A 27,984-nucleotide genomic window follows, 5' to 3' on the forward strand; every position below is an offset into this window, starting at 1 on the left:
TAGACAAACAGGAAAGAGAAGGAGATCCAGCTCAACGATGTAGTGAAAAATCCATAGTTTATTTCACTTCAAAATATAGTGAAAGGACAAAACATCAGCATACAAAAAAGTAAAAACCAAGGTCAACTAAGATCCCACCAAAGGCGATTTTCCTTAAGCATTGAGGATAGTAAATTATCCAGTAGTCCATCCTTATTGCTAGTCGTTGGAGTTTCCTCCGTGACTAATGATGCAAACAATTTCTCTGCTTTATTTTGTCTTTTTGACATGTCCATTTTGTTACATCAAAATCTGTTATGCTGATGTTCAGAGTAAAATAAATCCTTTTGCCAGAATAATATATGTATTGGGAGTCCAGGCGAGCACGGAGACACAAAGGAATAAGGAAAAAACAAAGTCCAGCTCACCATACCGACATTCCCAAGGACTCGGAGCACGGAACCGCTGTGTCAGGGCGTAGACAAACAGGCAAGAGAAGGAGATCCAGCTCAACGATGTAGTGAAAAATCCATAGTTTATTTCACTTCAAAATATAGTGAAAGGACAAAACATCAGCATACAAAAAAGTAAAAACCAAGGTCAACTAAGATTCCACCAAAGGCGATTTTCCTTAAGCATTGAGGATAGTAAATTATCCAGTAGTCCATCCTTATTGCTAGTCGTTGGAGTTTCCTCCGTGACTAATGATGCAAACAATTTCTCTGCATTATTTTGTCTTTTTGACATGTCCATTTTGTTACATCAAAATCTGTTATGCTGATGTTCAGAGTAAAATAAATCCTTTTGCCAGAATAATATATGTATTGGGAGTCCAGGCGAGCACGGAGACACAAAGGAATAAGGAAAAAACAAAGTCCAGCTCACCATACCGACATTCCCAAGGACTCGGAGCACGGAACCGCTGTGTCAGGGCGTAGACAAACAGGAAAGAGAAGGAGATCCAGCTCAACGATGTAGTGAAAAATCCATAGTTTATTTCACTTCAAAATATAGTGAAAGGACAAAACATCAGCATACAAAAAAGTAAAAACCAAGGTCAACTAAGATCCCACCAAAGGCGATTTTCCTTAAGCATTGAGGATAGTAAATTATCCAGTAGTCCATCCTTATTGCCAGTCATTGGAGTTTCCTCCGTGACTAATGATGCAAACAATTTCTCTGCTTTATTTTGTCTTTTTGACATGTCCATTTTGTTACATCAAAATCTGTTATGCTGATGTTCAGAGTAAAATACATCCTTTTGCCAGAATAATATATGTATTGGGAGTCCAGGCGAGCACGGAGACACAAAGGAATAAGGAAAAAACAAAGTCCAGCTCACCATACTGACATTCCCAAGGACTCGGAGCACGGAACCGCTGTGTCAGGGCGTAGACAAACAGGAAAAAGAAGGAGATCCAGCTCAACGATGTAGTGAAAAATCCATAGTTTATTTCACTTCAAAATATAGTGAAAGGACAAAACATCAGCATACAAAAAAGTAAAAACCAAGGTCAACTAAGATCCCACCAAAGGCGATTTTCCTTAAGCATTGAGGATAGTAAATTATCCAGTAGTCCATCCTTATTGCTAGTCGTTGGAGTTTCCTCCGTGACTAATGATGCAAACAATTTCTCTGCTTTATTTTGTCTTTTTGACATGTCCATTTTGTTACATCAAAATCTGTTATGCTGATGTTCAGAGTAAAATAAATCCTTTTGCCAGAATAATATATGTATTGGGAGTCCAGGCGAGCACGGAGATACAAAGGAATAAGGAAAAAACAAAGTCCAGCTCACCATACCGACATTCCCAAGGACTCGGAGCACAGAACCGCTGTGTCAGGGCGTAGACAAACAGGAAAGAGAAGGAGATCCAGCTCAACGATGTAGTGAAAAATCCATAGTTTATTTCACTTCAAAATATAGTGAAAGGACAAAACATCAGCATACAATAAGGATGGACTACTGGATAATTTACTATCCTCAATGCTTAAGGAAAATCGCCTTTGGTGGGATCTTAGTTGACCTTGGTTTTTACTTTTTTGTATGCTGATGTTTTGTCCTTTCACTATATTTTGAAGTGAAAAAAACTATGGATTTTTCACTACATCGTTGAGCTGGATCTCCTTCTCTTTCCTGTTTGTCTACGCCCTGACACAGCGGCTCCGTGCTCCGAGTCCTTGGGAATGTCGGTATGGTGAGCTAGACTTTGTTTTTTCCTTATTCCTTTGTGTCTCCGTGCTCGCCTGGACTCCCAATACATATATTATTCTGGCAAAAGGATTTATTTTACTCTGAACATCAGCATAACAGATTTTGATGTAACAAAATGGACATGTCAAAAAGACAAAATAAAGCAGAGAAATTGTTTGCATCATTAGTCACGGAGGAAACTCCAATGACTAGCAATAAGGATGGACTACTGGATAATTTACTATTCTCAATGCTTAAGGAAAATCGCCTTTGGTGGGATCTTAGTTGACCTTGGTTTTTACTTTTTTGTATGCTGATGTTTTGTCCTTTCACTATATTTTGAAGTGAAATAAACTATGGATTTTTCACTACATCGTTGAGCTGGATCTCCTTCTCTTTCATACTTAGGTAACACATCATTTTGATAAAAAAAGAAAAATTGTATACCCAATCAGGATGGTCCTATCCTGTCTCTAGTATTAAATGCGTAGTGGACAGATCAATATAAAACTTGGAAATAATGTTTTCTTCAAATACCTTGCATTTCCAAATATGCCTGTGAGCGGCGCTATTGTCCGCTCTTCTTCATCACATGATCCCTGGCTGCAGCTGCCTCCAATGTCTGATGATGTCGAGGCGGGAGCCAGTCTCCCTGAGTTACTGGGCTGTGTGCAGAGTTTCACCTAGGTCACAGCCCAGCATCGTGCAGACCCTCTCCCACACTGATTTCATTTACAGAGCGCAGCAAGCCAGCATGATGCTGAGCTGTGATGTGTGGTGAAACTCTGCCCACAGCCCAGTCACTCAGGGAGACTGGGTCCCGCCTCAGTGATGCCGGGTCAGCTTCCTCTACTCTTACATACCTCCCTCCTAAAACATGGTCATCTCCAACCATACGGTACTGGTAAAACACTAAAGTAATTTATGTATTCATACTTAAAAACATTTAGGAAACACATTTGCACATAAAATGTTTATGCTCGTAGTTAGAGTTTGTTTCTTGAACTGGCCCTTTGGCCCACATAAACAATATTGTCCGACTGACGCTGTTGCCACTTGGTTGGGATCCTAGAAACATAGTTTTCAAGTTCTTTTTAACACAGGTCTGCATGACCCGGGTCCCTTGGCTTCTGAGACCCAGAAACCGAGTGTGCTTTTACAACATAATGGGCTCAATGGCCAATGTAATCCTGCTTCGGGTATCCAGACACAAGAAGTCCATGTGTTAAACATAAGACTGGCCAACTCACCACAGCTCCAACAGACTAGGAGCATTTTTAGTCCCTACAGTTCTGACCTGGCTCGTTCCTCAGGTCGATCGTGTCCAGTTTCGCCTCCATCCTTTTTGTTGATTATGGTCCCTTTAAGAGAAATATGTGCTGCCCAACAGTCTCTAGGGGAAATTTGAGGTTAGCCACAATAAAATTTTATGAGGGTGGAACACAGTCGTTGGGGCAGTGCACACAGTTCTCTCTAATTGCAAAGTGTGTTTGGCGGGGTCGTAGTCCTGTAATCCAGCCGTGGGATGCACAACAAGTGGAAAACATGGAGAGAGAGACAACACAAAACACTCTTTCTGGTCCAGCACCAATACTTTTCCAGTGTATTCAGGGGCTCCTGCCCTGAGGGATGCAGACCAATCCCTTTTACTTCTGTTCAACAAGCATAACTTCAGCATAACGTCTGCAACTTTTAAAGAGACCGCTTTCACTCCACTGCATTCTTGCAGCCAGAATAATAAGTTGCATTTTGGCCCTGTACAAAGATGAAGGAGGGCCCAGACTATGACCCATTTGAAGCAGAGTCTCCACTTCCCCTTCTGACCCACTCCTTTACCACAGGACACAGTGGTCGTAACGCTTCTCTCTCCTCTCAGACACCGTAGTTCCGCCCAGACCTCCTTCTCCTGCCACTTCTTTTACTCCATCACTCTCGATATCCATGTGGCCTGATCAGGGGTGGAAAAGGTGTCATCTCCCTCCCCGTATTTATGGAATGACTCATGGGGAGATGCTGCAGCGAATTTGGTCTGGTAATGCGAGGTTTGGGGCTGAGGTTTACACATCACCATTGTTCCTGAGCTATGTTCCTATGGTTTTGGGATCACTGCCACGACTGCTCCTCGACCAGGGGGTCCTGTTTTTTGGCCACAGCTTCTTTCTATCCGGGTTCTTCCGGTTGCCTGACTGGTCTTTTAGGTCTCGTGTCTTTTCTTCCGCAACCACATCCTCTTTACGGACACTCATCACTTCCACCCGTCGGTGGTAAAGCTTACCGATTGCAATCGGAAAGCTGTCATGCTCAAGCTCATTGTCAGATGTACAGGCTTCCTGGAGCCCTCCAGATCATTTTTCTTTCTCCGCCAGCTGCTGCTTCCACTCCATGCTGCTGATACTTCACACTGGTGTGCTCCATCCTGGTCGGTTTCGGGTGTCGTAATGCATGTGGGTTCTTTCTTCTGAACTCTGCCCTTCCATGAGTGGAGCCACTTCTGGCTGTTTCTCCACTTCAGCCTTGGGCTCCTCCTGTTAATTGGGAATCTGCTGCAGGGGACGGGGCTTCTTTCTCTTTCATCATGCCCACTGTGGGTGGGCACTGCTCACAGGGGGCTGCAACCTGGGCTCAGGCTAGCTCCCGTGCAAGATGATTTTTTGCACCATTTCAGAGTTAGGACTCTCACAATGGGAAGAGCTATTGCCAGCCTCTGTAGCATCATCCGCCATCTTAGAATTTTCAGTGGCCTCCATCTTTGCCGTTCCTGGGGTTCCTCCGCTTTCTGAATGTGAGGACTCAAAATTCTACCTACTACGTGAGTTGCCTGCCAGGGCTGTGGGGTACCTGGTACAGGGTCTGGTGCTCACAGGGAGATGTCACAGTGGCGACCCGGTCTATGGCCCTGGGCGCCCATGTGAAAGGGGAAATTGAATAAAGTTTATGTTCGTGACGCCACCTGTGGTATTCAGTCAGTGGGGACCGACGCTGATTTAAGGGGTCCTCTGGGGTGATGTTATGGCAGCTAGATGGTACAACTTCCCACAGGTGAAGTATATCCCAAGGGCTCCCGGTGTGTAGATGGAAGATGGTGAATGGTGCAGTAAAGAAAGAGGACACAGGTTTGCAGTCTCTTTACCTGGTTTACAGAAGACTTCAGGCAGCCACAGTCCAGGGCACCAGGCAGGGTCTGGCCGGCTTGGAAAAGAAACCAGAGTCCCCTTTACCAGGTGGAGTTGAAAGCCTTCCTCTAGCATGGTGGTGTTGTAGTCCCTTACTGCCTATGGCTTCAGATAAGGTCCTCAGAGTTCTTCTCTCTGTCCCCCATATAGGATAGGACAATACCTGTATGACAGGTAACTCGAGCCTTCCTACAGGGACTCTATCACGACCCAGGCTCTATGTGTTACTGTGTCTTCAGGTGTGTGTGTGGCGGACAGGTAACTTGGAATTCAGCTGTCCTGCCGGTCTCTGATGTAAGTCTTAGAGTCCCTTACAACCTCGGTGTTCTGGCTACCGGTTATCTGCGCTTTGCCAAGGAAACAGTCTGCTCGCTGCTGTCCTCCCCCTTGTGTCCTCGCCTGTGCCTCGCTCTCCTTCACTCTCACTGAATGATGTCCTTTCCTTCTGTATCTCTATCCAGGAGCTGCAGCACTTTCTCGTGGTTTCATACGTTCTTCCTGCCTCAGACTGCCCCAGTCTGCTTCCTGGCACTATCTGACTGACTTTCCCTCCGATCCACAATATAAAGCTCCCCCTTGTGGCTTGGAGTGTGAACATGTTGTGTGCATTGTGATTACCTGATAAAAGATATCCTTCATCGCTTCCTAACATAAAATCACTCTCCCGATGAGGAAAGCAATGCTACTGTGACGACCAGGACCCTGGGGCGCCACAGTACGCCATTTTGTAAGGAGCACAGGGTAGTAGTCGTGGTCAATGGGCAGCTGTTCTCTTACACCCTGGCACCCTTCAAGCAAATATTGCCCTGTCTGTCGTGTGGTATGTATGTAGTGTATAACACTCACTTTTGCGTTTGTAGTCTCTGCTTGTTCTGCGATCTTGGATCCAGATGCCACCACACATTCAACAACAGACTCTGTATTCATTTTTAACAGTTCAACTTTACTTAACATCAGGTGTTCCATGGCAGTTACCGTACAGCATGTTTCCACTTTGTCCGTTTTTCCAGCCTAAGATCTCCCTTCATTTCCTGGCACCTCTGGCCCAGTTCTCTGACACAGTTTCCCAATCGGCTTCCCCTTCTGGGAGGTGAGTAAGGCAACAGCTTCCTAATTCGGGCCATAGGCCTCGGAAATCTTGGGAAGGACCGCTGAAATTAATGGCGGCTGGCCGCATGCCGCTCCCAAAAGTTCTATGCTTTTCGGTACTAATCAGCCCACTGGCCTAATCTTCCATTCATCTAATCGCTCACTATCTTATATCTGCATCTATTTCCAACGCTATCTAACCAGTAAGTGTTTCCCCTAATTGTACCCGTGCCTCACCCTAACTGTGGCTGTTCCTAACTGTACACCATTGTGTTACTATACCCAACTACTTCTGAACTACAGTGCCCTCCACTGCACTTCCCAATTACTAACTATGCTTATTACACTACCTTATCCTTACATTGTATTCTATGCACTCGAAAAACATTTTTAATACCTAAAAGTGCACCTGCTTTAGTAAGAAGGGACAAACAGCATGCTTGTCCCTGACATACTCTTACATGTCAGCCGAACTCAACGTAGATCAGGGCAGAGCATGACAGGGGCCGACATCTACACTGAGGTCGGCTGACACAACGTAAGATTTTAATACTAAAGACAGGGTAGAATCGTCTTGATTGGGTACACCTTGTTGCAGTGGGATGACTATTTATGCTTTTTTTATAATAATGGTGTTAACTAAGTACCCTATGTTATTTACATGCACTATTACGGTACATTTTTTTTGTCTTGGGTTTTATCTTAAACAAAACGTATTACATTTCCTGGTGCCCTGCTGCATTTTAGTCCTATTGCATATTTGTTGATTCCCAGCCCCCTCTGTATTGATTTACAAAAGCTGCCCACTTCTCAGACCATGCGCACACTGTGTTTTGGAAGTCTGAGATAATCACCTCTAAATTGAGATTGGTGAGTGCTTCTGATGTCAGTCACTGCAATCCTATATGAAATAACAATTTTGGAGCATCTTTTCTTACAATTCACCTGTTCCATTCCCATTTGTTCCATACCTCCTGAATAAATGGACAACTAGGTGTTACCCCCCACCTCTCCTCAAAAGGGTGTGATTCTGCGAAGTCTGGTAGCAATTGTTGGACAGTGTGAGACTTCATAGGGACATGCCCTTAACCGGTAGTACTGAGTTACCAAAGTATTCATAAGAGGAATGGCACGGCATAGAGGAAAGACAGATTGTCTAGAAGTGTAATTTTACAAATGGTACAAGTATTTACTAGACACATATCGGGGATTCTGATGGCCAACTACAACCTAACCAATGCTAATTGCTAATACCATGGGCGTGATCAATAGGTTGTCCAGACACTGTACATCACATTTATCTGTGTGAATAGTGCCTTATGAAAGCCTTACCTGAGTGCATTTTTGCTACTAGGCAGCCAACCCCTCCAATGTTTGGGCGAGTGGGTGGTTGCTCTCATCAGTAGCTTGCACCTCTGCTGCTTTAGCATTTATTATCGGGGGCCTGCAGCACCCTGCGAGAGTGCATTTGTCATCTGACAAGGTTTTGGTGAGTCTGCTCTTCATGTTGGGTTTTTTTTTTAACCTAACCAATGCTGCCTGGTTCACAAAGTCTTATCCTACCTTCTCCCAAAGTTCTCTGCACCACGCTGGCAGATGTCTGGCTGGCTCCTCTAGAAGTATATGCTTTTATGTAGAAGATGTAGCCGGTAGATGGTTCTAGATCTGTCACTGTTTGCTGAAAGGTATCCTTGCTTACAGCTTCTTGGTACTCCATTTGGACAGGGTCTGAGAATTAATCAGATATATCCCAATCACTCCTCAGTACATTGTAATTCTTCATTTTATAAGCATACCAGTATAGAATAATCAAATGTTTAGGACAATTTAGGTATAATATGTACAAAAATCTATAATGTCAGGGGCAAATCTCTCTATTCACAAGTCGGGAAAGAAACATGTTCAAAACAAAAAATATTTTATTAGGAAGTTGGAGGAAGCAGATGAGGATTTAAATTTGAAGAAATTGGAAAAAAATATATATAATGGGGTTGGATAATAAATTAGATTTAAAGAGTAATCGTTGTTTACAATTTCTTTTTCATATATCTATAGCAGACATAAAAATAAGAAACTTTATAATATAACTTATTGGAGACATCGACTTCATTCTCCTCCTGCAGTTATCATTCATTCTGAAAAAAATCTGTGTTCAGTGAATGCATATTTTCCCATTACTAAGAAAGGAGATGACAGCTGGTGCTTACAAAGTTCTATGGAGAACTCTAACTGTCGTTTCCAGAGAACTTGCAGCAGAATGTCTGTCTGCCCCTAGCTTCTCCCTTCCTTCTACATAGAGTTTTAAAGCCACCAACAGTCATCTCCTATCTCACTAATGGGAAAGTCTGTGTTCACTGAATTTTACAGATTTTTCATGTGAATTAAGAGTGAGAGATCAGTCCAGGAGGTGAAAGAAGCAGATTTGTTTGATAAGATATGCCACAAAGTTGCTAATTTCATGTGCCTTGGGACACAGTGGCCACATGATTGCCAGGACATAACCGTACTTCATCGGTCGGGAACCCGACCAAGGGTGAGAGCATGGCTCAATGTAGCGACAAGATGCTAATGTTGACTAATGTTATAAAGACAACAGGGATGTCCTTTTCTCGACCACAATATCTGGTAATGGCAGCATCCCCACCCCTGTACAAGGTTCCTCTACACAGGTCCACAAACCAGACTGTGTCCTGGGGTACAATAAAAATATGGGGGGAGTTAATCTCTCTGATCAAGTCCTCTAGCCCTACAGTGCCATGCGGAAAGCTAAGATGTGGAACAAAAAACTGGCCGTACACATCGCACAGATGGCAATGTACTGTAGAACGCTTACAATATGCAGGAAATACGGGGACCTTCCTTCAGTTTCAGTAGGCAGCAATGAAGGCCCTAATATTTGGAAGTCAGGAAAAAGAAGGCCCCAATACTTCTGGAACTGAAGGTGTCCGTATAGTACCAGGGCAACATTTCCCAGGTGAGATCCCTCAAACTGCAAAGAAAGGAAGGTCCCCAAAAAAGGTGCAAAGTGTGTTACAGAAGGGTGATTAGAAAGGACACCATTTTCAGTGTGGCATCTGCCCCAACAATCTGGACCTGTGCATAAAAGTTTGTACCACTAAACCATGAACACAAACTTCAAAACGAAAGTCCATATTACTGTTTGAGTTCAGCACCCGAATAAAGCTTGTTGAAAGTTTGCAGCGCAGCCAATCAACAAGTGTTCAAGCTGTGGGCATTTCCGGGCCCATCACTGCCATGTCAAGTATTGGCATCGCTGTGATTGGCCGGTGCACAACGTGAGTAACATGGGTTACAGTGCCTGTGCCCGGAGGCGAAGTCAGTAAGGTTACTGCAGGTCAGAACAGCCGTTTCCTATGCTGTCACACAACATCTGGCCTGCAATAACGTTTCTCATGTCACGGCCGGTCAGAGCCACTGTGTGACAGCGTGAGAAACAGTGGCTCTTATGGGTGGTAACCTTGCTGAAGTCACAGTGCTGCGAGTTTCCAGGCTGTCACACATAGGAAAGTGTGGGAACTAGCGGCTGTAACTGGCGGTGACTTCAGTAAGGTTACTGCCAGTCAGAGCCGCTGTTTCCCATGGGGTCACCGAGAGGACCGCGTGGGTACGCTGGTTGATTTGGCCCCCTATTGGCTTGAATGGAGTTGGGAATCAAGTTCTCGTACGGTTCTTGTATCCAAACGGAACTTGTTAGGCTGAATCCATCGGACCCGAACATCCATGGTTTACTCATCCCTACATAAAAGGCTGTTTGTACCACTCATCCATAGACCACTAAATTATTGCATGACTTCATGCACATAAAGTACATATGCCAACCTGATGTACTATGCACATCTTATATATGCCAACCTAATGTACTCTGCACAACTTATATATTCCAACCTAATGTACTCTACAGAACTTACAGATGCTTCTCACAAAATTAGAATATCATCAAAAAGTTAATTTATTTCAGTTCTTCAATACAAAAAGTGAAACTCATATATTATATAGAGTCATTACAAGCAGAGTGATCTATCTCAAGTGTTTATTTCTGTTAATGTTGATGATTATGGCTTACAGCCAATGAAAACCCAAAAGTCATTATCTCAGTAAATTAGAATACTTCAAAACATCAGCTTGAAAATGATTTTAAAATCTGAAATGTTGGCCTACTGAAATGTATGTTCAGTAAATGCGCTCAATACTTGGTCGGGGCTCCTTTTGCATCAATTACTGCATCCATGTGGCGTGGCATGGAGACCAGCCTGTGGCACTGCTGAGGTGTTATGGAAGCCCAGGTTGCTTTGATAGCAGCCTTCAGCTCGTCTGCATTGTTGGGTCTGGGGTCTCATCTTCCTCTTGACAAAACCCCATAGATTTTCTATGGGGTTAAGGTCAGGTGAGTTTGCTGCCAATCAAGCACAGTGATACCGTTGTTTTTAAACCAGGAATTGGTACTTTTGGCAGTGTGCACAAGTGCCAAGTCCTGCCGGAGAATTAAATTTCCATCTCCAAAAAGCTTGTCAGTAGAGGGAAGCATGAAGTGCTCTAAAATTTCCTGGTAGACGGCTGTCTTTGGTCTTGATAAAACACAATGGACCTACACCAGCAGATGACATAGCTCCCCAAACCATCACTGATTGTGGAAACGTCACACTAGAGCTCAAGCAGCTTGGATTGTGGCCTCTCCCCTCTTCCTCCAGACTCTGGGACCTTGATTTCCAAATGAAATGCAAAATTTACTTTCATCTGAAAACAACACCTTGGACCAATGAGAAACAGTCCAGTGCTATTTCTCCTTGGCCCAGGTAAGACCCTTCTGGCGTTGTCTATTGCTCATGATTGGCTTGACACAAGGAAGGAGACACTTGTAGCCCATGTCCTGGATACATCTGTGTGTAGCGGCTCTTGAAGAAATGACTCCAGCAGCGGTCCACTCCTTGTCAATCTCCCTCAAATTTTTGAATGGCCTTATCTTAACAATCCTTTCAAGGCTGCGGTTATCCCGGTTGCTTGTGCACCTATTTCTACAACACTTTTCCCTTCCTCTCAACTTTCCATTAATATGCTTGGATACAGCACTCTGTGAATAGCCAGCTTCTTTAGCAATGACCTTTAGTGGCTTCCACTCCTTGTGGAGTGTGTCAATGACTGCCTTCAGGACATATGTCAAGTCAGCAGTCTTCCCCATGATTGTGGAGCCTACTGAAACAGAATAAGGGACCTTTTTAAATGCTTAGGTAGCCTTTGCAGGTGTTTTTTGTTAATTATTCTAATTTACTAAGATAGTTACTTTTGGGTTTTCATTGTCTGTAAGCCATAATCATCAACTTTAACAGAAATAAACACTTGAAATAGATCACTCTGTAATGACTCTATATGACTCTATGACTCTGTATGACTCTCGTGTCTCCCCTTTTCCTCATAGTTTGTAAGCTTGCGAGCAGGGCCCTCATTCCTCCTGGTATCTGTTTTGAACTGTATTTCTGTTATGCTGAAATGTCTATTGTCTGTACAAGTCCCCTCTATAATTTGTAAAGCGCTGCGGAATATGTTGGCGCTATATAAATAAAAATTATTATTATTATATAATATATGTGTTTCACTTTTTGTACTGAAGTACTGAAATAAAATAACATTTTGAGAATATTGTAATTTTGTCAGAAGCACCTGTACTTGTTCACTGGACGCAGTTCATTTTTCTCCATTTTTGAAGATTCACATCATTACATTTTCTTTATCAGCCTTTTACAAAACAATAGGGAGACAAAGAGCGCAATAGGGTCTTATCCACGTTACACAGAGGAGAATATACACCAAATTTGCTCACCTGGTTAGGATGAGATTAGAGCCTATAGAAAGTGGCTGCTGCAGATCCACAGGTCTTCACCGACCAGGGAAAATAATGTCTTCAATGAGAGATTTGTAGTTACGATTCTGCGCTGCTGCTAAGATGAATTTCAGGAGAGTATAGTTGATTCACAGTGGTTTTATTCAACGCGTTTCAGGGGTCTCATGCCCCCTTCATCAGGAATACCACGTGTTGAATAAAACCACTGTGAATCAACTATACTCTCCTGAAATTCATCTTAGCGGCAGCGCAGAATTTTAACTACAAATCTCCCTTTGAAGACTTTATCAGCCTGTAAAATTTAAAGAATTCCATGATTTCTTCTAAAAATTAGAACATTTGATTATAATGATACACAATACATTTCCTCCAAATAAGAGATCTCTCTATTTGCCAGAAGCAGTTCAGAACATGAACTTCTAGTAAGACCCTTGTATACATTTCAATAAGAAGCTCCGTCATACCATTGGTAATGTAAAATACTATTATTCCCCATTAAATTGACTTTATATTTACTGTATACTGAGAAATATTAATGACATGAGGATTCATAGGGTGTATATAGTAAGTGTCTTGAAGAGAAGTGTTCACTATGTATCGCTAATAATAAAATTAGAAAAGTAGAAAAAAGACCACATGAGAAAAGAAATGCAAAAGGCGATAGGATTCATTACAATACATCAATAATAACAAAGCCTGATGGCGTTATTGTAGAGCACAAAACAATAAAGCTGAGTCCTACATCAAATTACAACTGAAATACAGTTACAGAATTTGGATCCATCAAAAAAAAAATTGTGATCAGTAACATTAGAAGGGGCTGCAGGTCTGATCTGGCCAGAGTGACGGGCTACTGACTACTTACTGTACTTTATGAGGCTTCTACAGTGCTTTGCGAAAGTATTCGGCTCCCTGGAACTTTTCAACCTTTTCCCACATATCATGCTTTAAACATAAAGATACCAAATGTAAATTTTTGGTGAAGAAATAACAAGTGGAACACAATTGTGAAATTGAAGAAATTTATTGGTTATTTAACATTTTTTGGGAAATACAAAAACTGAAAAGTGGGGAGTGCAATATTATTTGGCCCCTTTACTTTCAGGGCAGCAAACTCACTCCAGAAGTTCATTGCGGATCTCTGAATAATCCAATGTTGTCCTAAATGCCTAATGATGATAAATATAATCCACCTGTGTGTAATCAAGTCTCCGTATAAATGCACCTGCTCTGTGATAGTCTCAGGGTTCTGTTTGAAGCACAGAGAGCATAATGAAGACCAAGGAACACAACAGGCAGGTCTGTGATACTGTTGTGGAGAAGTTTAAAGCCAGATTTGGATACAAAATGATTTCCAAAACTATAAACATCCCAAGGAGCACTGTGAAAGCGATCATATTGAAATGGAAGGAGTATCATACCACTGCAAATCTACCCAGACCCTGCCGTCCCTCTAAACTTTCATCTCAAACAAGGAGAAGACTGAACAGAGATGCAGCCAAGAGGCCCATGATCACTCTGGATGAACTGCAGAGATCTACAGCTGAGGTGGAATACTCTGTCCATAGGACAACAATCAGTCATACACTGCACAAATCTGGCCTTTATGGAAGGGTGGCAAGAAGAAAGCCATTTCTCAAAGATATCCATAAAAATTGTCATTTCAAGTTTGCAACAAACCACCTGGGAGACACAGCAAACATGTGGAAGAAGGTGCTCTGGTCAGATGAAACCAAAATCGAACTTTTTGACAACAATACTAAACGATATGTTCGTCGTAAAGGCAACACAGCTCATAACCCTGAACACACCATCCCCACTGTCAAACATGGTGGTGGTAGCATCATGGTTTGGGCCTGCTTTTCTTCAGCAGGGACAGGGAAGATGGTTAAAATTGATGGGAAGGTGGATGGAGCCAAATACAGCATCATTCTTGAAGAAAACCTGTTTGAGTCTGCAAAAGACCTGAGACTGGGACGGAGATTTGTCTTCCAACAAGACAATGATCCCAAACATAAAGCAAAATCTACAATGGAATGGTTCACAAATAAACGTGTCCAGGTGTTAGAATGGCCAAGTCAAAGTCCAGACCTCAATCTAATCGAGAATCTGTGGAAAGAGCTGAAAACTGCTGTTCACAAACGATCTCCATCAAACCTCACTGAGCTCGAGCTGTTTGCCAAGGAAGAATGGGCAAGAATTTCAGTCTCTCGATGTACAAAACTGATAGAGACACACCCCAAGCGACTTGCAGCTGTCATCACAGCAAAAGGTGGCACAACAAAGTATTAAGTTAAAGGGGCTGAATAATATTACATGCCCCACTTTTCAGTTTTTGAATTTCCACAAAAACTTTAAATAACCAATAAATTTCGTTCAACTTTACAATTGTATACTACTTGTTGTTGAATCTTCACCAAAAATACTTTTGCAAGGAACTGTAATTGCAGATTTTATCTACTAAATCCTTTAATCTGGAAATATACTTGCTGATGCAGGGATCTCCATTAGGCTGGGTTCACACATTATTTGCAATGCTTTTATGGTCTGAATATGTATGGAAAAATGCCAATAAATTCAGTATGTTTTTATATAACGGTATACATTTAAATATTGCAATTCATGTGATTCATAGATTTTGTATTTGTAAGATGCCTGTTAAAATCACATTTTACCATGTAAAAACAAAACTAAGAACAATACAAAAAAAGAAATACAGTTTTTTAAAGGGAGCTTGTGACCAGATTTTTGCCACATATTCTGAATGTACCATAATGAAGACAACCTGATTCCAGCGATATGCGACTTACTGCAGTAGTTTTAATAAAATCACTGTTTTATCAGCAGGGGATTATCACTGGAGGACTAGTAAACCTGCTGCCAGGTAGTCCTCCATAGTCATGAGCTCTGTATAACCCCACCCAGGGGTGTAACTACAACAGGTGCAGGGGTTGCAATCGCACCCAGGCCCTGGAGCCTAGGGGGCCCTAAGAGTCCCTTTGACCTATAGAAAAAGACTATTGCTATTACAAATTGAAAATATTTTGGGGCCCCGTTGGAGCTTTCGCATCGGGGCCTATGAGTTTCAAGTTACGCTACTGACCCCACCACTGATGGGCAGCTTTTTGCCTATGCACAGTATACACAGAAAGCTGCGAATCAGTAATGTGGGCAGGGTTATGTAAGGGTATGTAGGGGACAATCATGCTTTTCGTCCCTTCCTAATAAAAGAGGCACACTTTAGTTTAAATGTGAATTATGTGGTAAGGTATTTACATATTTACGATTTTGGTGACTATTTTATATGTGAATGACTGATGTTTATTACTAAACATGTTTTATGATTTTGTAATAAGATTAGGGAAAGTATTAGGGTAAAAGATTAGGACATAGATATAAGAATAAGATAGAGTAATCAGGGTAGTTAATATAGATAGGAATGGGAAGTGCAGTGGAGGGCTCTCTTGTTCAGGAAGGAGGGGTAGGAGTAAATATAAGAGGGACACTTCCTGGCATAGGGCAGATAGTGGAAAATAAGGATTGCATTGGATAAGAGTTTTGTGAGAACAATAGTTCGGGGCCATAGGGCTGAAAGTCACACGGGTACGAAGGAAAACGGAAAGAGCAGCATGACAATGGCTACAACAAGTTTCAGTGCTTCATCACAAAACGTCTGAGGCCAACGACCGGAAAAAGGTGTGAAAGAGCCAGCCTTGGTATCGCCCCCAAAAGGGAAAATGGATGGGGACTAAAAGACAGGAATCGGGTCAGGATTTTGGGAATGTATGGTACCGGCAGTACATCCCAGGGCCAAGGAGTGTCATCAGAGGAAGAGACAGAACAGGTAGAAGGAACTGTTACCAATGTAACCTACTGTGCAGTATCTGTGACTAAGACTGAACTAAACTTGTTGAGCAAAGTTGACCTGTTGAAAATGAACACAATCTGTCGTTGAGTGTGTGGTGGCTTCCGGATCCGGGATCACAGAACCAGTGGAGTCTTCAGGACCTAAAGTGAGTGCTATAAACTACACCAAAACCACGCAACAGACAGTACATCTATATATATATAATTGCCTAAGGGTCACTTCTGTCTGTTTGTCTGTCTTTCTGTCTGTCTGTAAGGGAAATCCTGTGTCGCCAATCAGCGACGGGCACAATCCGGCCGCAAATTTGCTCTTTCCTACTCTCCAACAGTGCCCCCTCCATACTCCCCTCCAGTCAGCGCTCACACAGGATTAATTGACACAGAATGGTCAGATTTTGGCAAGAAAAAAGTTGTCGCCTGGTCATATAATGCACCCAATCCTAATTTACATCCTCACCTGTGCTCAGTAAATGATCGGTTAATTAGTGTGTGTGTATATAAAAAGAAACCCAGCACCCCAGACCTTTACTTGAAGTGCAACTTGAGCTCTGACAACATGACAAAAATCCACCCTGCAACCAAAGCCTGGATTATCAAGAGATCCACTGCAGAGGTGGCTGGCACCTTTAATGTGTCTCAGCATCAAGTACAAAGAATTAAAAAAAGATTTGAAGAGACTGGAGATTTGTTTGACAAGCCCAGGTCCAGCAGACCCCGCAAGACAACTGTTCAGGAGGAACGTTTCTTAGTTAGAAAATCCAAAGCAAGCCCCTCTTCCACTGCAGCAGAGCTCCAACAGGCCTGGTCACCTCAAGTCCCTGTGACAACTAGAACAGTTTGTAGGATTCTGTCTTGAAATGGCCTCCATGGTTGAATCAGTGCCCAGAACAAAGCACTAAACAAAAGGCAAATAGAAAAGTGTGGCATCTGCAAAGTCCCACAGCCTGCTAAACAGATGGATGCTGGAAAAGTGGCAGAAGGTGGATTTCTCTGATGAATCTTCAGTAGAATTTCACCATAGCCGCCGCAAATACTGCAGGAGACCCACTGGAGCCCGTATGGATCCAAACTACACCCAGAAAACAGTTACATTTGGTGGTGGAAAGATCATGGTCTGGGGTTACATTCAGCATGGGGGTGTGCAAAACATTTGCAAGGTGGAAGGCAATATCAATACCCTAAAATATCAAAAAGTATTAGCTACCTCTTATATTCCAAATGATAAAGGGGTCAAATTCTGCAGCAGGATGGTGCTCCATCTCATACATCCATCTCTACAACAAAGATCAGGCAAAAAAGATCAAGCTGCTCAAGGACTGGCCAGCCCAGTCACCAGACATGAACACCATTGAGCATGTTTGGGGTAGAATGAAAGAGGAAGCTTGTAAGACAAAGCCAAAGAATCTAGATGAACTCTGGGAGGCATGTAAGACTGCTTTCTGTGCTATTCCTGATGACTTCATTAATAAATTGTATGAATCATTGTTGAACCGCATGGATGCAGTCCTTCAAGCTCATGGAAGTCACACAAAATATTAAATATGACTCTAATAGCACCACAACTTCATTAACCAATGTTATGCAACATATATTTGTATTTAAAGTTAATTATTTGTTTGAATATCACATTACTTTCTGTGGGCGACAAAACTTTTGTCTTGCCAAAATCCGACCATTCTGTGTCCATTAGCTGATCAATATTTCTGCATTGATGCCAATTTATTTTCTTAACCTAAACCACATTTCGGAGGGTTTCACCTTTCAAAAGAATAATTTATACAACCAATGGATGAATTTAACGACAGGTTATAAGCTATTATTTACATAACATGAATAAGCGACAGAACTTCTGTCAGAGAGTGTATAACCACAAACCTCTTAATAAAATCAGAGAACACATGATTGATGAAGTTTTGGAAAACCGCAGGGGCATTGGTCAGACCAAACAGCATAAATACATTTTCAAACAACCCTTCTGAGGTGAGAAACGCAGATTTCCACTTATCTCCCTCCCACACCCGGATGAGGTTGTATGCCCCCCGCAAACCTAATTTTGAAAACCATATGGCCCCGAACAATTGGCTACACAAATCGGGAATGAGTGGGAGGGGATATGTGTTTCTTACAGTAATTTTATTTAGTTCCCGAAAGTCAAGGCATGGGCGGAGAACACCGGAACGGAAGGGTGGATATGCCCCTTTCGGAGACTCTCAGATATGTAAACTTTCATGGTGACCCGCTCGGGACCAGAAAGGTAAAACAATCAGGCTTTTGACAATTTAGCCCCAGGAATCAGGTCAGTGGCATAATTAAAATGGTGGTGCGGTGGTAACCCCTCGGCCTAACTTTCGGAGAACACGTCCTCGTAGTCTTTCAGGTACTACGGACTACCCTCCAGACCGACGGACGATGCAGACCCAGAATTCAGACATTTGTTTTCACAGTTGGACCCCCATTTAACAATAAATTTAAAATTTAACAATTTCCCAGGCCTCCCAGTCAATGACTGGATTATGACATTGCAGCCAATGAAACCCCAAGACCAAACCAGCAGGGAGGTTGTCTGTTATGATCTGGTGGCCTAGGAGCAGCATGAGACGTACTCTGGAGAAGGTGGTACCTGTACTGACCGCAGACCCTGAACTTAGGACCGCAACTAGAAGTAGCCGTTGGATGTACCTAACACTCCCTAGACACCTCGACACAGCCTAAGGACTAACTTCCCCTAAAGATAGAAACGGGAAAACTATCTTGCCTCCGAGAAAATCCCCAAAGGATAGACAGCCCCCCACAAATATTGACTGTGAGAGGAGAGGGAAATGACATACGCAGACTGAAATCAGGATTTAGCAAAGGAGGCCATTCTAGCTAAAAAGAAAGAATAGGACAGAGTACTATGCGGTCAGTATTAAAACACTAGAAAATATCCACCACAGAAAATACAAAATCTCCACATCTGACTAAAGACATGGAGGGTATATCTGCATCTCCAGAGATACAGCTTGGCTGAAAAAATACTTACACAGACCAAGCTGGACAAGACAAAACAAGAAAATGCACTGAACTATAAGGTCCACAGCATGTGGACAGCAAAACAAAGCCAGAACTTATCTTTGTTGAAAAGAAAAGCAAAACAGGAGAGACCAGGTAGGGATGTGAATCCTCCAAAAACAATGGACAACTGGCACTGACTAAAGAATCAAGCAAGACTAAATAGCCCAGTCCAAATTGCAACAAGTGGACACACCTGATAAATGCTGCGATCCAAAGACAGCAACACTACCACTCATAACCACCGGAGGGAGCCCAAGAGCAGAATTCACAACAGTTATCCAGAAAGAAACAGGCTATCTGCTCCAAATGAACAGACCCCACCTTAAGGACGAATTCTTTAGTAACAGAATGGATCCCGTTCTTGGTGAACAGGGTTGAGTCGATAGCCAACACACTCATGGGTTTGTCCAACCTGACTGTCCCTATCTCACAGTGGGCTACCAACCTCGAGTCAATCAAGTTCACTGAAGACCCGCAATCCACAAAAGCAGAAGAGGAACAAAAACAAATGTCCACACCAACTTCCACTTTTAACAATAGTTTGAAGGCTGTTAAAGTACCTGTGAGTCTGGATAACCTCCTTGGCAGTTACCCAGACCTAGTCATTTCCTGAGACCTTGGAATCCGGGGGGCAGGAGGGACAGTCCTTTATCCAATGACCCGGCTCTCCACAATAGAAGCAGAGTTTTTTCTCTCTGCGATGTCTCCTCTTCTTTTCCTTCATGGAGACAGCCCCCACCTCCATGTGCTCAACCGACGCTGAGAACTCTGATTCACTGGCAATAGAGGAGCATCTTATTGCACAACACCTCTTTCTCTCAGCCTGCTGTCAATATGGACGGCCTGGGTCATAGCCTCCTCCAGAGAGTCGGGTGGTGAGTGCAGGGCCAAGGCATCCTATAGATGCTCAGAGAGACCCCATCGGAATAGCCCCCAAGTGCCGAGTCATTCCAGGAAACTTTTCGTGCCCATCGCCTGTACTCGGAACAGTAACACTCAGCTGAGCGCTTTCAATGGGTAAGACTCATCATCGTGTCCTTTGCCAATCTCACCTGATCAGGTTCACCGTATATAGGGCCCAAGGCCTCAAAGAACTGATCCACAGACATTCTCTCAGGGGAGATAGGAGATAGGGAGAAAGCCCAGGATTGCGGCCCCTCACGTAACAGGGAAATCACTATCCCCACACTTTGGCTCTCATCACCCGAGGACCGAGGACGCAGAGAAAAAAGTAATTTACAACTCTTTTTAAATACCCAAAATTGTTTCTTATTCCCAGAAAAAGTATCCGGAAGTTTGGCAGAGGGTAAGGACACATCAGACATGATACCCTCCCCACTGCCAGACACGGAAGAGGCACCCCAAACAACATTAACGGTATCCGCCAATTCCCTCTGTACCTGTTGGTGAGAAGCAACCAGTGCTCTTTGCTCAACAGACAGGTTCTGCATCATCTTGGTCAGGTTAGATACCTGATCTGACAGAGCATGCATAGAAAACACACACACAAAAAAACCCTCTACAATCTGGTTTCTGCTCTTTACACTCTAACGATCTATTAACAGCTAAATCTAATAGTCACTGCTCCCTGATGATTCTCCTGGATCTCTCTGCTGCATTGACACTGTAGATCACCAGCTCCTTCTCACTATGCCCCATCTATCGGCCTCAAGGACACTGTTCTCATCTGGTTCTCCTCCTACCTCTCTGACTGCTCATTCACTGTATCTTTTGTCGGCTCTTACTCCTCTCCTTGTTCCCTTACTATCGGGGTTCCTCAGGGCTCAGGCCTAGGTCCTCTTCTCTTCTCTCTATATACTGCCCCTATTGGACAAACAATCACTAGATTTGGGTTCCAGTATCATCTCTATGCTGACGACACAAAATTATACATTTCTTCCCCTGACATCACCCACACTCTAATACAAAACACCAAAGATTGTTTGTCCACTGTCTCTAACATAATGTCCTCTCTCTATCTGAAACTGAAGCTCTCCAAAACTGAATTTCTTGTATTTCCTCCTTCTACTAACCTTACTCTAACTGACATTGAAATTACCTTTGAGGGTTCAACCATAACTCCCAAGCAGCACGCCTGCTGTCTTCAGGTTATATTTGACACTCAGCTTTCCTTTATTCCCTATATCCAATCATTCACTTGCTCATGTCACCTGCATTTTAAAAATATCTCCAAAATCTGACTTTTCCTCACCTGTCAAACTGCTAAAACTCTTACTGTCCCTTTTATTTATTCTCACCTAGACTACTGCAACTCTCTTCTGATTGGTCTCCCTCTTCCTAAACTCTCTTCTCTCCAATCAATCCTGGATGCAGCAGTCAGGGTCGTATTTCTGTCCAGCCGCTTCACTGAATCCTCCACTTTGTGCCAGTCATTACATTGGTTACCTACTGTCTACAGAATACAATATGAACTCATATCTCTCACCCACAAAGCTCTCCACAGTTCTGCACCACCTATATCTCCTCCCTCATCTCTGTCTATCGCCCTACACGTTCCTTCCATTCTGAAACTGGCCTAAGACGAACATCCTCCATAATTCGAACCTCGCATCGTCGTCTCCAAGACTCTCCCGTGCTGTGCCAGTTCTCTGGAATGCACTACGCACACGATCCGACTGTTACCAAGCGCCCACATTTTTAAGTGTTCTTTAAAAACACATCTCTTTAAACAAGCCTATCACTTCAACTCACTAACCTAACTCTTCTCTGTTCACTCCTTCTAAACATTATTCAGAATCTGCTCCCTCCTATTCATCTGTATCCACACCATCCATGCACATGATAACTGCACTTGAAAATTGCACTTAAACATACTGGCTGATGACCGAATCATGCAGCTTTATATGAAAATCCCTATTTATTACAATTGCTGGATCTGAAATAACAAACACTTTTCAGCTATTATGCTCCCCCTATTTCCTTGTAGATTGTAAGCTTGCGAGCAGAGCCCCCACTCCTAATGTAACTGTTTAAACTGTCTTACCTTGTATTGAATTTATTGTCTGTATATGTCGCTGCTTAATTGTAAAGTGCTGTGGAATATGTTGGCGCTATATGAAATAAAATAATAATTATTATTATTATTAGACTTGTTGGCTGGTTCTCAGCAGATCCCTTGTTCTAAGTACCTGTTCATGGCAGGAGGTCCTACTTCAATGGAGGTTGAAGTGTTAGCTCTTTCTGACTTCCTCAGTTATAATTAATTTCATATGTTCAATATGAGCGTGACCACTAACTGGAGGTATCTATATAGATTTTAAAATTTTTCTCTAAAATTGTGATCTCCTCTGACTACTTTTCTGAAAAACAAATTTTCTTGGTCTAAAGGCCCTGTAGATGTACTATAACGTAGGTCAGAAATTAACATAAATCATAGTTCAAATTTACACCAGAACATGACTGGCGTTTATTTAATTTCCTGGGATGCAGAGTAAGATGCATCAATTTTATTAATCAAGGCTTACTCAGAGGTAAGTACATTTCTGGTGTATAGTTAAGTAAATTCCCATGGAGGAAGGAAACAAGATTAATATTTTCAATTAAAATGGAAATACATAGAGAAAGCATTTAAAGAATGAAAATTTCTAAGCATTGCATGTACTACAGTGGTAAGACTAGTGACTTGATTTGAGGGAAGTACCTTCAGTTTTGCGGATGTGGACCACGTAGCCAATTATCTCTTGGGTGTTTTCCAGTGGCTCTTTCCATGTTACCTGGATGGAAGTTGATGATACAGTGGTGGCAGTGATATCTTGTGGCGCACCTGGTAGTCCTTCTGCCCATATTACAGAAAGTCGTGCACTGGCCTGGCTGGAACCCGCAGTGTTCTGTGCTATGCACTGGTAAATTGCCTCGTCCTCCTGACTGATCCCAGAAATGGTCAGAGAGCTAAGAAAAGAAGAGGAGGAAATTTACTATGGCCTGGACAAAGTTAACTCTTCACAATCAACGATCTTTATTGGTTCGTCCACGTATGACGTGGATTTTTTGCAAACCAGTCAATTTTGGCTGCATATTCTTACTTCAGAATTCTCACCTTCACGTTAGAAGGGCACTACTAATCCATGACAAAATCCAAATATTTTACGTGGTTTTGTGGCGAAACACACTGAAGATTTGGCTTCTTTACATTCAAAATGGTAAAATCCACAATGAAAATTTGAAACAGAAATTGGCGCGAATTGAGTGTGATATACGTAGAAATAATTGTCACTATTATGATATTCATAAACTTAACACCGATTTTTATTTTCTGATGCCTTTACTTGTTTGAGGGTGTTGAGTCACAAAGCAGGAGCCTAGGGCTGCACAACTGGTGGACCCGGCTGCACATGTGGCCTCCAATGCCAATCCGTGCAATCCTCACCCATCCAGACACAGAAATGCTTGTCTGCATGTGGCTGATCACATGCACCATAGTTTCCATGTGAGAGAGTGGGTATGGGCAAGCACTAATGGCACACTTTGTAGCCAACTCTGGGTCCCTCATATATCCGTAGAATGGGTCACTTGACCCCTGCTTGGCACTCTAGAAAACAAAATATTAGGCCAGTTTCACAAATCTAATTGAATAGTCTTACATATGCCGAGAAGCTGTTGCGTTTAGGTCAGGAGACCCATGGCCACTCCGGACATCACAGTCCATACTTGAATTGTAAATCTTGGACTTGTGAAAGCATTCTTGAGTGGAGAGACTGTCCTATATGCATGCAGCTCTCAGTTTTGAAAATGGCACATGTACTTTTCAGACATTTATGTATACTTGCCTACAGTCCCAATTTTGCTTGGAAAGTCTCGCAAATTAGACCGTAAAAAGGACAAGGGACAGAAAACATTGCTCAAAAGTGGGTATTTTGGGGTGTTATTGGACAGTTTCAGAGACATTCTTATTTATTCCTGGGGTAGAGGTTACATGTGCCTAAATTTGATTTGCAAGTTCATGGAATATACTGTACTGTCACAATGCCATTAGTAGTGGATATACAGTCATGGCCAAAAGTGTTGGTTGGCACCCTTGAAATTGTTTCAGAAAATGAAGCATTTCTCGCACAGAATTATTGCAACTACACATGTTTTGTTTTACACATCTTTATTTCTAGGGACAACACAAGCAAAAACTGAAAAAAGGCAATTGGACACAATTTTACACAAAACCCCAAAAGTGGGCTAGACAAGATTGTTGGCAACTTTCCAAAATTGTGGGTAAACAATTTTGTTTCAAGCGTGTGATGCTCATGCAAGCTCACCTAAAGCAAGTAACAGGTGTTGGCAATATGAAAATCACACCTGAAACCAGATAAAAAGGGGAGAAGTTGACTCAATCTTTGCATTGTGTGTCTGTGTGTGCCACACCAAGCACGGAGAACAGAATGAGGAGAAGAGAACTGTCTGAGGACTTGAGAACCAAAATTGTTAAAAAATATCAACAATTTCAAGGTTACTAGTGCATCTCCAGAGATCTTGATGTTCCTTTATCCATTATTCGCAACACAACTAAGAAATGTACAACTCAAGGCACTGTAGCTAATCTGCCTGGACGTGGCCAACAGAGACAAATACAGTGCCCAGTGTCAGTGGGCTTGCATCCTATGTCACAGGTCTAGCAGGATAAAGACCCCAAACATACTTGAAGAAGCACACAGAAATGGATGGAAACAAAGTGCTGGAGAGTTCTGAAGTGACCAGCAATGAGTCCGGATCTAAATCCCATTGAACACCTGTGGAGAGATCTTAAAATTATTGCTGGGAAATGGCACCCTTCAAATATGAGAGACCTGGAACAGGTTGCAAAAGAAGAGTGACAAAAATTCAATTTCAGAGATGTAAGAAGCATGTTGATGGTTATGGAAGTGACTGAGTGCAGTTATTTATTCTAAAGGGTGTTCAACCAAATATTAAGTTGAGGATGTCAACAATTTTGTCTAGCCCATTTTTGGGTTTTGTGTGAAATCATGTCCAATTTGCCTTTTTCATAGTTTTTTTTTTGTGTTGTTTCACTACACACAAAGTAGATAAATGTGTATAACTAAACATGTGTAATTGTAATAATTTTCTGGGAGAAATACTTAATTTTTCTGGAACAATTTCAAGGGTGCCATTCCAGCACTTTCGTCTGTGACTGTAGTTATAAAGCTTTAAAGGGAAGGTAGCATCAGAAAATGTCCTATTGTTTTAAACCAGGTTTGTGTGTTAAATATATTTTTTTAACAATTTTTTTTCTATATCAATCTGTGCTAAAAATAAAAATGGACATTTTTGCAATTTTCCCATTGGTCACTGGGGCTCTTATAGACTCATGCTTCTGTTCTTTCAAGAAATCCACATGTACATTAGCAGCAATTGTCAAACTCTAGCCTTATCTATTTTACTGAAGTATCTAATGAGCATATACAAAAGTTTTTGTGCAGGGAAGGGGAGCAGGGTCAGCTGTGAGATCACTGAACAAGAATGGAGAATTCTGTGTTATCAGCTCTGTATAAAGAGGTTGCCTATCATTGTAACCCTGTCTGTGATGATAATGTGGGGATCAAAAAGAAATAGGAAGCATGAATCCAAAATAGCCCCAGTGACAAGTGTGTCAAAAATTGCAAGATTTCATTTATTTATACATTTTGTCAGGGGTGGACATACCATTGGAGCAATCTGTGCAGCTGCACAGGGGCCCAGGAGATAAGGGGGCTCTCTTCTACATCCAAAGGAGGTGGAACTGTGCATTATGATAAGCTATTGGACTGCCAAGGGCCCATATACTGTTTGTGCACAGGGGCCCTGTTCTGTCTGTGTCTGCTCCTGCATATTGTGATATTAAAAATAAACATTGTCAAAAATGTTTTTGGTGGATGACATTGAGAGTGTTGGCCTCGAATCAAACATTGTGCACCTCTTTGCACTCGACTGTCCAGTTAGATACGCACTGGTCATAAAAACTAGGTGATGTGGCTGTAGACAGGAGCAGACATATCATTGGTGCAACTTGTGCGGCCGTACAGGGACCCAAAAGGTAAGGGGGCACAGTCCTACCTCCAAAGTATTGGAATTGTGCATTGTGATGAGCTACTAGGCTTCAAAATGGCCCAAATATTGTTTTTGCCCAGGGCCCCTCTTCTGTGTGTGTCCGCCACTGGCTGTAGATATTATAGATTCATAGGAACGGACTCGGCAGGTACTGAGACATAAGGTAATACTTATTGCAAATGGCAGCCGCTAATCATGTTGTCAATTAATAATGTGATGTGTTACAGGACATTAAGCTCCTTTGTGCCCCCCAGACGCTGCACCTTCTTGTTCCCCCTTTTGTATCGGCATGACAATGATCTGTCTGGATTTATCCTATGTATTAGGTAATGGTTTTGCCTGATTAAATTGTAAAAAGTATGGTAGCCTTTCATTAATCTTGGTTAACCTTCTCCGTGTGTGTGTGTGTGTGTGTGTGTGTGTGTGTGTGTGTGTGTGTGTGTGTGTGTGTGTGTGTGTGTGTGTGTGACAGGAAAAGCTGGAGACCTCTCACTTCTTGGGTCACTGCACAGACATACAATCATTACATGACATCTCTTTTCTGTTTTTTCTTTACCGCACTTGTCGCACTTGTCCTCAGTAAACTTTACTTGAGGAGACATTTGTTTTAACCTGTTCAGTGCCAGTAGTTTGTTCATTATCACTAATAAACTTTTGAAATTATTCAGTCAAGGGGTTAAGTATCTAAAAGTTAAAGTCAGGGACCCTTCTGGCTGGAGGCCCCTTTCTATTGAAATGAAAGACTTTAATTACCATGGGTAGGGTGGGGGGGATCAATATAGCTCAGTGCCCTGGTTACTTGTTGCCATAGTGATGTCTCCTGGATACTGGTGCCTCTCCCCCTATCCTTCATTTCCATCGTCCAGGATTACAACCACCTCCCAGGCAGGGTATGACCCCTGAAACTGGAGCAGCTTACAGCGTCAAGAAGCAAGATGACAAACCTAAGTGGGGTCACACTGTTCACGAATAGTAATTCCCCGGGGATCATAAGATTATGAATATCCTATAATAGCAATGTTGGATTAATATATACAGGCGGTCCCGGCTATCATGATACAAGTCAGTTTGGCAGAGTAAAGTCATTGTTTTAAAATTTACTTTTTCAATGTTCCATCACAATACAGAATTTAAAGGGAACCTGTCACCCCGTTTTTTCAGTATGAGAAAAAAATACTGTTAAATAGGGCCTGAGCTATGCGTTACAATAGTGTATTTTGTGTACCCTGATTCCCCACCTATGCTGCCAAAAATACCTTAACAAAGTCGCCGTTTTCGCCTGTCAATCAGGCTGGTCTGGTCAGATGGGCGTGGTGACATCGCTCTTTCTTCCCCCAGATCTTGCATATCTTTCCTTTGGTGGCGTAGTGGTTTGCGCATGCCCAACTTCTGAATCCACTGCGCAGGTGAATAAAAAAACGTGCGATCGGCGCTATTTCCCTGGTGATCGGTGGGGGCGACCATCTTCCTGAGGCCGCGCGTGCGCAGATGGAGTCCTCTGCTGCCTGGGGCTTCAGGAAAATGGCCGCGGGATGCCGCGCGTGCGCAGATGGAGATCGCGGCGACCATTTTCCTGAAGCAGAGTTCGCATCTCGGCTTCAGGAAAATGGCCACCGCGATCTCCATCTGCGCACGCGCGGCATCCCGCGGCCATTTTCCTGAAGCCCCGGGCAGCAGAGGACTCCATCTGCGCACACGCGGCCTCAGGAGGATGGCCGCCCCCATCGATCACCAG

The 27,984-nt window shown here is 42.7% G+C and overlaps 1 protein-coding gene across 1 annotated transcript in view; it reads right to left on the reverse strand.

The window, feature by feature from the left end:
• The window catches only part of IGDCC3 (immunoglobulin superfamily DCC subclass member 3), a 233,753-nt gene that overhangs the window by 13,307 nt on the left and 192,462 nt on the right, over window positions 1-27,984 (reverse strand). Inside the window, exons 8-9 of the mRNA XM_069766358.1 lie at window positions 22,876-23,123; window positions 8,000-8,164 (exon numbers count right to left, since the gene is read on the reverse strand). Of these exons, the coding sequence (XP_069622459.1) occupies window positions 8,000-8,164; window positions 22,876-23,123 (413 nt within the window). The remainder of the gene's footprint in view (window positions 1-7,999; window positions 8,165-22,875; window positions 23,124-27,984) is intronic.

The sequence above is a fragment of the Ranitomeya imitator genome, chromosome 4 (assembly GCF_032444005.1).
Source record: "Ranitomeya imitator isolate aRanImi1 chromosome 4, aRanImi1.pri, whole genome shotgun sequence".
Taxonomy (NCBI): Eukaryota; Metazoa; Chordata; class Amphibia; order Anura; family Dendrobatidae; genus Ranitomeya; species Ranitomeya imitator.